At 43.8% G+C, this 12481-nt stretch overlaps 1 protein-coding gene across 1 annotated transcript in view; it reads left to right on the top strand.

The window, feature by feature from the left end:
- The window catches only part of CD96 (CD96 molecule), a 57167-nt gene extending 49366 nt beyond the window's left edge, over positions 1 to 7801 (top strand). The window contains exons 11-14 of the mRNA XM_015405946.1: positions 1678 to 1767; positions 3150 to 3239; positions 4052 to 4175; positions 7570 to 7801. Coding sequence (XP_015261432.1) covers positions 1678 to 1767; positions 3150 to 3239; positions 4052 to 4175; positions 7570 to 7678 — 413 coding nt within the window. The 3' untranslated portion in view covers positions 7679 to 7801. The remainder of the gene's footprint in view (positions 1 to 1677; positions 1768 to 3149; positions 3240 to 4051; positions 4176 to 7569) is intronic.
- Positions 7802 to 12481: the final 4680 nt, after the last annotated feature.

Genomic DNA, 12481 nt, shown 5'->3' on the forward strand with positions numbered 1-12481 from the left:
CAGGAATGCGGGATTCCATCACTGTAGCCTCAAAGGCCTCTCTGCGTGTCACCCCCCATCAGACCTTAACACTACCAGGACGTAAGTGTTCAGCACTTTTTTGATGTGGACCGCTACTATAGTGTGATAAGTATGAAAAACAAGTGGGAACCTGGAACAAACCTGCAGGGAGGGTGCATCACATCCTCCCACACCTTTGCTCCCCTCCCTCTCCCCCCCCTTCTCGAATAATCTCCCACCCTCCCTTTCTCCCCTGACAATTTTACCCCACTCATTCTCCCCCCCTTCACCTTCTATGTCAATCTTTTCCCTTCTATTTCCCCCTTCTCCTTTCCTGACAATCTTACCCACCTCTCCATCAATCTCCCCCCATATTTCTCTCCCTCTGTCCCCAAGTTTGGTGTAGTGGTTCAGAGTGCGAATTCTAATCTGGGAGAACTGGGTTTGATTCCCCACTCCTCCACATGTAGCTGCTGGTGTGACCTTGGATCAGTCACAGTTCTCTCAGAGCTGTTCTGGAAAAAGCAGTTTCTGTCAAGAGTTCTCTCAGCCCCGCCTACCTCACAGAGTGTCTGTTGTGGGGAGGGGAAGGTAAAGGAGATTGTAAGCCACTCTGAGCCTCTTTTGGGTAGTAAAAGGTGGGGTGTAAATCCAATCTCTTCTCTTCTCTGACAGTTTACCCCCTTTCTTCCCCCCAGCCTTCTCTGTCAGTATTCCCCCATCTCTCTTTCTCCCCCACCAAATCCCGGGTTCCCTTGGTCCCTAGAAACAGATCAAGGAGTGCACTTGCAAAGCCATAGCCAATCAGATTAGATAACAGGAAAGGTGAGCCAATGAGATTGTTCAGACCTGCTCTATCAGCCATAAACCATATGCATAGGGATGCTAAAATGGGATTCAGTGTCATAGTGGTTTACCACGCTGCCAACTTGGACCCAGACAAGATAGCCAAGGGAATTTATGTTGCTGGACTGCCTCGATTAGACATGAGGCAAGCTCCTGATCGGATCACCCTGATGGGTGTTGTCAAAGTTTATGTCAAGCAGCTTTGCACCTGTGCTTTAGCCACCCGTTCTACAGCACCAGGCCACTGCAGCTTTGGTTCCTGAAGTTCCAGTTGTAATCCTGTGAACTGCTTACACACTCACCTTTTCTTTTTAAAAAATAGATCAAGATGAGTAGCCATGTTTGTCTTTAGCACTAGAAAAGAGACACAGGTAGCCGAAGAAGTAAGCAGTGACTCACGAAAGCTCATACCCTGCCACAAATTTTGTTAGTCTTTAAGGTGCTACTGGACTTTTGCTCTTTTCTACTTAAAAAAAAATCCATTCCACCATGTCTAACATGAAGTAATACTCCTGATATCATGACATGACAATGCTAATTGGGTCAAGCTGGAAAAAAAATTACAGAGGCATTCTTTTGCCGACATCAGCAGAGAGGAAAGCAGATTCGCAGTCATAATGAACAGACACCAGAGGCACATGGAGACACCTAAATAGTAATTCAAACATATTTTTCCTCTAAATACTCAGATCTCTGCTTGCAAATGGTGAGTATGATTGTGAGCCAAATCACCAGGTCCTCGAGTCTACCTTATAGTGGTATCATTTTTTTCCAAAAACTCAAAATGTTAAAATCAAGCCTTTCTGATACATTATGTATGTTTTTTTAAAGACAATCTGTCTACCAAAAGAGTGACTGACCTGACCTCACAGACTGTCCCTAGCTCTTCACCCACTGTCAAGGGTGGGTTTAATCTTACTGGTGAGTCATTGTTCCTGTCTCAGATCTATTGTTCGTTAACCAAATCATTTTGTTCTGGATCCTGATATCTTGATTTGTGACTTTTAAGACTGGAAGCAGTGACAGATGAATGTCTGGGGGATGGGACTGCTGCAAAAAAGCATTCTAATCCTGTGAGAAAGTAGTGTAATCGTGCAAAATAGACACATCCAAACATCACACTATAAAATCAGCTCCCTGCTCTCAAATGATGGGTGTGGTACAGCAGATAGACTAGGATCTGGGCAACCCAGGTTCTAATCTCTGCTCTGCCATAGAAGCCCACTGGGTGGCCTTGGGCCAGTCACATACTCTCAGCCTAACCTACCTCATGGGGTTGTTTGGAGATAAATTGGAGGAGGAGAGAATAACGTTGTAAACTGGAGAAAAGCAGGGTATAAATCTCTGATCTGAATAAATAAAGGTATTTGCCCAACTGGCAGGTTACCTGAGCATACTTAAAAGTTATAAGGGTTTTTTTTAATGCAGAAAATTAAAATCAAGCCATTGTAATATATTGTACTTTTTTTGAAAGACGATAACAAATAGGAGAGAATGGATGCAGTACAAACCAAAGAAAAGGTGAAAGGCAAAACCACAAGGCCATAAACAATGTGCACGGGGGTTCTTAAAAGTAATCCCACGTAAAAGTGGTGTCTAAGGATGGTGCTCGCCCTGGGACCAAAGGAGGCAGCCCCCTCTGTAGACCCTGGCACCGGATTCGATGGTGAGGGATTCAGCTGTGGCCCAGTCCACAGTGGCCACAGACCTACCCGTGCAGCTCTTGAAGAGGCGGGGATGTGGCCAGGCCAAGTTGGAAATGGCACACAGTCCTTCTAAAAAGGGCTGATGTCGCTGGCCAACGCAGCCATGCCCCAGGGGAGGAAGGGGCGGAGTCCGCTGGCAGAGCAGCCTGCAGTGGGCAGCCTCTGACAGTAGCCATGGGGAGACCAGCAGGGGCGGGGTGGCGGGGTCTGCTTGTCTCAAAGCAAAGGAGAGGGGGAGGGAGCAGTTTCCCCACCCTCTGGCACATCGGGCCAGGGTGCTCAGGAGGTAGCAGGAAAGGGAGTGGGCAGTCTGGGAAGAGGGGCAGAACATGGCACATCCTTTAAAAAGCAGGCTCCAGAATCAGGCCAGGGAAGCAGGAGTGAATACTGCCCTGGAGGTGAGTGATCAGACACCCCGGGAGGAGTGAGCAATATGGTGGTGCCGCCACCTCCTCTTCCCATTCCGTGGGCTGGGATGCCCCAATGCAGGTCGGCAAGGATCAGGAAAGGTGTGATAACACCTTTTAAAAATCCATACGATAATCAGTTCAAGATAATGTATCTTCTGTGTGTGTGTGTGTGTGTGTTTGTTTTTAGACAGTCTGACTGCCACAAGAGCAACTGAACTAACCTCATTAATTAGCCCTGGTAATTCTCCCACTGTAAGGGGTAGCCTTGATAGTACTGGTAAGTAGACTTTTTTTTATTCCCCAAAAGTAATTTTCATATTAAACATAAGACTATAAGAACATAAGAGAAGCCAATGTTGGATCAGGCCAACACTCTGTCACACAGTGGCCAAAAATTCCAGGTGCCATCAGGACATCCAGTAATATTAAGCTTATTAAGCTGAACATGTACTGATGGGCTACATGTGTAGCCCTCCAACTGGGAAAACACCCCCCCCCCGATGCTGTCTTTGGACTGGGAAAACAGTACCAGGGTGGGGGGAGGCTGAATTCCCATCTCTTGCTGTGCCAAGACCCAATCTGATTCTGAATTGGGGGCCCACACACTCAGAAAACAAATGCTCATATCACCCCTATATCTCACAATCTCTTTCAAAAGAGGCCCGTAACTTCACCTCTCATAGAGCTAATTGAGACTTCCAGATTCCCTTTCAAGAGCAATATGGATTCACAGATGCATTGATGTGCAAGTTAGGATTGGTTCACACAATAACTGTACATAAGTAGTCTCGATGTTTCCTCTGTCATACACCCATTTAGAGAAATACGCTGTGGAAAAAAAATGGAATACAGATGTGGCCCACCACAATTTCTGGCCTCATAACTATATTTTTTCCGAGTTGCTCTTATCACAGGAATTGGTGCTATAACTGTGACTCCCCACTTCAAAAAATTCAATTCTGCTTGGGTGTAACTACCGAGACTCCCTACATGTAGTTTTAAAAAGCCTTTAGTTTAGAAATTTGAACAATGTCATTTCCCAAAGCTTATTGTATAGAGTGAAGCTGGGGTGTTCTATAATTTTTGCAGGTGTCACAACGAATCCTGGACCCCGTCATTTCTCCTGGCCAGCGTTCATAGCAGCATTGCTTTCCATCTGCAGTTTTTTAATGATTTTGGGGATCAGAACATGGTGCCATTATCAAAAAGAAATGTAAGTACAATGAGACTCATGTAGCATTTTGTACTTTAATACGAGGGGAGGAAGGAGAGAGGGGGAGGGAGAGAAGTAAATTGTGTAGTACCTAAGAAGCACTGCTGGATCAGACCAAATGTCCACATATTCCAGCATCTCATAGTGGCCAGCCAGTTTTTTTTTCTGGGAAACTGCAACCAACAGGAAATGAAAGCAATAGCACGCCACCATTGTTTGCTCCCAGAGCTGCAATACTGCTCTGAACTGATGGTCCTATGCTACCCACTGACAGACCTGTCCTCTGTGGATGTGCTTAATCTCCTTTTAAAGCATCTGAGCCAGCAGCCAGTGAATTCCACAAATCAATTATATACTTTGGGAGAAAATACTTCTTCCTTATCCCTATTCTGAATCTACAATCAGTCACTGGCTGAGTAATGGGAGATGTGACAATCAGTCACTTCTAGAGTAATAGGAGATGAAAAAATTCTGTCAGTCTGTTTACTCCAGGCAATGCACACCATGCCTAACTTTATAAACCTTTATGATGCCCTCTCTTAAACTATACTCAGACATCACTTGTTGCTGCAGTTAAGGAGAAATGTGTATGAACTGTTGGTCTGTGCATGCACCTTACAGCTCCCCTGAAAAGTACTGAGACTTACTTAGTGAATTCAGCTCTCATACTTTATTCGGAGAAGAACAAGACAAAGTAGCCGGCTCGCAGGCCAGGTTATATGCCCCAAGGAAAACACACACACACACCCCGTGAATGGTCTATTTACACTGATTAGATTATTCCTGGGGAGCCTAGGTTCCCGATTAGCTGGGAACTAGGATCCAAACATCTATTGTGTTTGGGAGGGAAGCTCAGGTACCTCACCTGACCGCATGTGGAACAGGCCGAAACTGGATTGAGCACATGGCTAGGTCAGGACACAACATCCCCCCTTTCCCCACAGATAATTAAACACTGATGCTGGTTACCCATAAATTTCTTTCCAATAACTGGGTTTCTAAGCTTGGATTAAACCCTGGTTTAGGATCCTGGTTAGCAGAGGAGGAAAAGTAAGTCCTGTTAGGTTGCACACTTGTGTTTGTACCTCATAGATAACTGAAGTCTGTGACTAACTACAACCGTCAACAAGAGAAGGGAGGGGGAGGATCAAATATACAAGCCCAGCAGCAAGCCAGGTTTGGATGGGAGGCCACCAAGGAAGTCCAGGGTTGCTACACAGAGGCAGGCAAGGGCAAACCACCTCTATTTGTCTCTTGCCCTGGAAACCCTGCAGTGTTGCCATAGGTCAGGGGTGGCCAAACTGCAGCTCGGGAGCCACATGCAGCTCTTTCACACAGTCTAATTTAATGTTAATAAAAAGCAAATTTGCATATTTTTCAATAAAAATGTGTGTGTGATATCTGTTCATGTCTTGCAGCTCTCAAACATCTAACGTTTATTCTGTGTGGCAAGTTTGGCCACCTTTGCCGTAGGTTAACTGTGACTTGATGGCACTTTCCGTCACCATCTGTCTGTCTTATCCATCTGTCTGTCCTCAAAGGGAGAGACTGCAGTGAGCCCATCAAGGCAGTGTTAGAAAAAGATTGCAAATGGGTAGCCGTGTCATTCTGTCGCAGCAAAACAAAACGAAAGACCAGCAGCTCCCCAAACACTAACAACATTTATTTCATGATGAGATTTCACTGAGACAGAGCCCACTTCTTGAGATAAAGATGTGAAGGGGAAATCGTAGTGGTGTAGTGTAGTGTACCTGACTCTGAGATCCCAGAGTCAAGCAGGGCCCCCCAAGCTGAATTGTGTCCTGAGCCTGTACCGCTACGCAGGTCTCAGCGGGTGCGCCGAGCACCAACCTACCTAAGTGATTACGAATGTAAATGAATTTTTTTACTTAGGGGGGAGGAATTTGTAATGTATTCAATAGCTGCCATTGCAATACATGAATCATCTAAGTACAATGTTAAGCTTCGTCCTGGGCTAGGATCCAAATCCATCCAATCGCACTGATAGCCCAGGAAGAACCAACCAATCACTTGTCAGCAAGCTCCCTGAGCGGGAACGTCCGTGATGGGTCCTTATGTATACAACCTTATTGGTTGGTAAATGTACAGTAGGCATGGCTACATTAGCCGGGAGAGTTTAAAAGCAGAACAGGTGCAATGTAAAAGCTGTTCTGGCTATTCATGTTGATCTGTTTGGAGTTGAGTTAGGAGTTGCTGAATAAAGCTGATCTTTTGCTGAAATCACTCTCTGACTCTTTGTTAAGTAACCGACTTAACAGAAATCTTATGGGAAAGGTTACGGGGGGAGGGACCAAGGGTTGGAGTGAATTAAAGAGAAACAGGAAGCAAAGGAGTTAGCCAAATGAAGGAACCCCTAGTATTCTGGGTAACTAAGAGACAGTAGCACAGCAGACAAAATACAGGAACTGACTGAGTCTTGCTAGCTTTACTCCCCCACCAAACCAATGAGCTCTGAAAAAAGGCACAGTCTCATTCACTTCCAACAACCTGAACCCAAATAAAACATCTGTGTGCACCCCTACTGGCTACTGTTCAAGGAAATGAATGATGGTAACCCTCATACAGTCAACTATCTGATCCTCCCGACATTGCCAATCATAAATGTCAACACTTTTAATTCTGACAAAACTGAACAAACTCTAACATCTGTGAAAACTAGGGCTGCCAAACCGCGGCGGGGGATCCGTGCGTCGTTGCAGGATCGCTGCCGCGGTGGGACAACAATCCGCGTTGCACCGGTGTCGCCAGGATGTGACGCTACACATTGCCCTGGCAACGGAGCTGTTTGGAGTCCCGTTGCCAGGGCGACGCATAGAGTCACATCCTGGCGACGCCGGTGCAACGCGGATCGCTGTCCCCCCGTGGCAGCGATCCTGCGACGACGCACGGATCCCCCGCCGCGGTTTGGCAGCCCTAGTGAAAACTCTTTTAAAAAATCTGTAATATCTGAAAAGTAGTGCTAACCTGACAGCAACATTAGAAGGATTTTAGAAATCACTGTCCATAAACCATACATTTTTTTCAGGTACAGTGAACCCTGAACCCAGTGAAGCCACTGACTGCACTCCTACACCTATTATTGCACCTGGCAGTCCAGTCAAAATCAGTGGAGTTGTGCTTGTGTAAATTTTGGCACCACAATGGCCATTTTCATCATTATTGGTCATTCAAACATGTTTATGGGGGAAAGAACTTGGTGGTAATAAAATAAGAATTTGGCACAAATAGTGCTACCGAAAATAGTTACTGTCTGAGACAGTCGTATCTTCTTTACAGAATGGTGAACATGAGTGATTTTGTGTGCCTTGACTACTGTTTTATCCTGTTTGTTTTATCGGCTGCTTACATTTCAAAGCCCTGTTTTCATTTTCAGTATGAACCGACCGCCATCTTTCAAGCCTCCACCTCCTCCTGTCAAGTACACGTCTATGCAAGAATGTGAGGGAGCTGACCCACCCTGCCATGTACTGGAAAATCTGTAATGGGCCTGAAGTGCTCCAGCAGAATAAATGGGCTATTTCATTGTTTTCAAAATGACAATAATCTGGGGGAAAGGAGCAGATATTAATTTATATGTGTATGAGTGGTCAGGATCCATAGTAAAGCTGGCACCTATATTGGTGGAACACATGCTGTGTAACAGATAGCAAAGCATCCAGATATGTACATTTACATGTTACCCACAGAATCAAAAAAGAGAAAACTAATATTTTCAGTGCATCCTAAACAGAGTTACTCCAGTCTAAGACCAGTGAAATCAATGGGTTTAGATCAGAGTAACTATTCTTAGGATTGTACCGTAAGTGTGGAACTTTTAAAGCTAATTTTTCCCTATCAGTGAAACTACAAAATTATTTTTGCAAAACATTGAATACAATTTAGTGAGGTCATCAGGATCCTGAACATTTTTTCCTTGGGACCAGATCTAGCCTGCAAGCTGCCAGTTGACCGTCCTTATATAAGATCAACATGGAGTAATTATGTTTCTGTTGACGACCATCAAATGCTTAGGTTCAACTCTGGGCACTTCTGAAGCCTGGTTTATCTATATTCACTTGTGCAGTTGACTCCATATTGTGGTTGCTTCTATACTCCTCAGTATAGGACGTTATTTATCTTGCCCACATTGTTAGGATGAAAGACGAAGTTAGAAATCACACTGACAACATACCCCCTAATTGGATGGGTGTTTCCACCCTGAAATATAACCGTAAAATGTATATACATACATATACTTGCCCTGACCTATATGGCCAAGGCTAGACTGATATCATCAAATCTTGGAAGCTAAGCGGGGTCAGCCCTGCTTAGTATTTGAATGGGAGACCACCAAGGAAGTCCAGAGTTGCTATAGAGAGGCAGGCAATGGCAAACCACCTCTGAACATCTCTTGCCTTGAAAGTCCTATGGCATCACCATACATTGGGTGGGTCTTGACAGCTCTTTCCACCACCTCCAATATACTGGATTATCTTTTGGCATGTCACCTCTAACATTTGAAGAATGCTACATGCATATGAAGGTGCAGGGGCCACTTTGCGCCACAAGGTGGCACTATAGTTATACATTTACTCTTGCTGTTAAAATAGTTCATGCAGGCCAGGTAAATTTGCTAATATCAAATACATTGAAATATTGTGGTCAAATATTGTAGTTATCTAAGTAGGTTGAATAGTCAAGCTGAGATTACTTTCTTTCAAAATATATATTTTTAGAAGTTATAGATTCAGACCAAAGAAGAGTAAGAGACATGCCTATGATTCATCAACCATGGCTAGATTTCAGAAAATCTCCTCTGTCACTTGGAAGGAAATAAACAGCTTGAGAATGTCATGACAGCATATCTGAAAGATTTTGACAGCAGCATGCAGAACAGTTACTACCAAATGGTCTCCAAATCTCCAGACTGTTAAGTGTGCCTCATGGTTTCGAGATGCTATATTTTAAGAAAGTCAAACGTTTGATAATGTTGGAGTTAGCCTGTCTTCAAACTATACTCCATAAGGCAGAAGGCTTTATACAATAAATAAATAAAATTAGCATTTAAATGTAGATGCATCTTGTGATTTCATTTTGTAGGTTTGGGATGATGTGTCTCTGGAAAAGTTTAGAAATAAATTTTTCAGGAAAAGCAAATTGTTGATTAAGGTCCTTTTCATATGGGCTCTTTAACCCACTTTGTCTTCTATAGACAAGCAGGGATTTTTGGGTTTCATATATGTCATGTATTAGATGTTGTCCATCTGCAGTTAATGAAGCTTTAATCTGGGTTTTCCAAAACTTGTGTTGATCGTTTTATTGTTGTTGTTGCTGCTCTTGCACTTTATCCATGTAAAACCTTAAAAATATGTTTGCCTTCAGAAGCAGGTTTAAAGAGCCCATATGAAAGGGACCTAAAACAATGAGAAGGGTTCCTGTCACCCCCCCTTCCTATTTCAAGCACTCAACCCCCCAGCACTTGGACTTTTAAAAACTGTGCACATGAGGGGGGGGGCAGGAACCCCTCTTTCCCCGATCCTGTAGCCAATTTAGGATTCAGCCCCCAAGACTTTTGTAAACAGAAGGAATTTCAGTCCTAAAATGGCAGAGGTGTCCCCATGGTGGACTTAGGGATTATGTCACATCTAGTTTGGTTCTTGCAGTGCATTCCTAACCAGAGTTACACCCTTCTAAGCCCACTGACTTCAGTGGATATAGAAGAATGTAACCCTGTTAGGATACAAACTAGACAATTAAATAGTATGTAGCTGTAACCTAGTCTCAAACTGTCGCCAAATTCTGTGTGTTCTGGGAGGCATACATACACCCCCACTTTCATGTGGATCTTATCCTTTTCTCCGTGAAACACTAGTCATTTCACTGTCACCTCCATGGACCTCTTTCTTCAAGACTGGTAATTGAATAGCCTTCTCTGAAATTGCTTTCTCCCTCTCCTCCCTGATCTCCTCATAGCTAGCTTGTGTGTTTTCTATGTGTTTGTATGTGTGTTTTGCTCTTTTATCCCTATTTCAATAAATCCCTTTCCAGGGGAACATCTGATTGGTTTATTTTGAGAGATCACTAAGGGCAAAATCCCCATATACATAGGTGGAGAATCCCAGTTACCCCCTCTCACTTTGTCTCCTTTAAATCTAATTTCCCCCAACCAAATAGGAGACTGCCTCTTTGGGTAACAGTAGAAAGGTCTCTTATGAGCCATTAGGTTAGTCAAGAAGGTTTGAGGGCAACAAATAGAACTAAGGGCTCCAGGATTAGATGCAGGGATCAAAAATATCTCACCATAACTGATCTTTTGTTTGCCAGGTTTTTGCATTATAAGGAAATGAAGCCACTATTACCACCACCACCACCACCACCATCATCCAGGACACACTTGAGTTTGGAATGTATCCCGATGATATTCCATATTGAATAGCATCTTTTATATGAGGAGCGACAAGAGTGGAGCATTCAGGATAATAGTTACCAGCCCCAAGATGCACCATTTACCGCTATAGTAATGTTGTATAAATCAGGCTGTTTTGAATACCCACATACGTCAACTAAAACTATCAGAACGACATAGGATTATTAAAGGATTTGGGCTGTACTGGGAATAATTTGTTGCTACATCCAAGCATTTGTGATCTACATGTAATGAAACCCTCTGGAGAAGGCACGTGGAATTAAAATACCAGATTGGTTTTTAACTAAGGTATTTTCCCTGATGAATAAAAACTGACTTACTGTTCCCTTGCGAGACTCCCAAGGGGTTTATTGGCAGTGAGTCAAGACCTTTTCTAATAAGCTCTGCAGGGCAAAGCTCTTAACTGAATCATGTAAAATACATATAAAATAATGCTGAAACACAGAGCTGAACATTATTTCCTTCAGGGCTTATTCCAAAACAAGTGAAAGAAGTCAGTGTCAATTGTTACATTGACTTCAATGTATTTTGTAGTGAGCCTTCCTTGTACACTCTGTTTTATTTATATTTTTTCTTGCTTTTAATAGAGAATTCAAATATTACTATTGGGGCCAAATTAGGTATAGTGGTATCACTTCATACAACTGTCCAGTCCACCCTACAAAATAGCCATTTTCCCCAGGGAAACTGATATCGGTAGTCTGGAGATGAATTCTAATTCCAGGAGGTCTCCAACTCCACTGCAGGTGCAGCTCACCAGACTAAATGCTCCTAATTCATGCCCAGGCTAGCCCGATCTTGTCAGATCTTGGAAGCTAAGCAGAGTCAGCCCTGGCTAGTATTTGGATGGGAGACCTGCAAGGAATACCAGGGGTGTGACATGGAGGAAGACGATGGCAAACCAGCTCTGAACATCTCTTGCCTCGAACTCTACCGGATCGCCATTAGTCAGCTGTGACTTGACAGCACTTTCCACCACCACCAATTCAGGCACACATTTCCTCCCAGTGGAGAATTCAGATGTCAAGGAGAATGATTCAGGTGGGGCCTTTTTTGTGACACCTAGTTGTCTATGTGCAGGGCATTTTTAATATGGAGGGGCATTAAGTTATGGGAACTTCCACCTACAGTCTGAAATGGTACACAGTTTCTCCCCTCAGTGACACCAAACTAGATGTGTCACTGGAAAAACTGTTCACAAGTCTTCCGTGGTTTTCAGGATCGATAGCAGGCATATGAGAGAGAAATTGGGATTTTTAGAACTAGGGTTAAACTAGGGCTTGTGAATGGTCCACAGCTTCTCAGACTTTGGGAGTTGCACTGATACCAGAAAAAGAAGACACCATTTCTTCAACACTCAACGGATTTAATGACAGAGAGCCATGGAAACAATACCCTCACGTCACAATCTTCAGTTTCAAAACAGAACTTTCAGTAAAAGTGCTGGATTCCACAGTATCCTAAGTATTATGCAAAGTAGGTGTGCCTACCAATTCTTGAGAGATTTTTCTACCTTCCTGACTGTTGATTATCCTTACCTAAAGCCAGAATCATGGCTATCCTCCCATTAAGTTCCTGTCTCTTTTATCTTTGGTGCTACAATGTGGTGGTTTCTTATTCCTAGGGCTGGGCTCCCAGTATTTCTGGCATCCAGTCCCCATAATGGGGACCAGTGTTCTCTCTAAGCTGAGTTAGTGTGAGCTAGCTCACAGTTTTTTAGCCTCCGGCTCACACATTTTTGCCTTAGCTCAGGAAGGGATGGCTTCAGAGCAGACTAATTTATGCAGCAGCCAAATCGCTCGCTCACAACTTGAATGCCAGGAGCTCACAGAGGAGAATTTTCGCTCACGAGACTCTACAGCTTAGAGGGAACATTGAT

The sequence above is a fragment of the Gekko japonicus genome, unplaced genomic scaffold, assembly GCF_001447785.1.
Source record: "Gekko japonicus isolate JY-2015 unplaced genomic scaffold, Gekko_japonicus_V1.1 scaffold365, whole genome shotgun sequence".
Lineage (NCBI taxonomy): Eukaryota > Metazoa > Chordata > Lepidosauria > Squamata > Gekkonidae > Gekko > Gekko japonicus.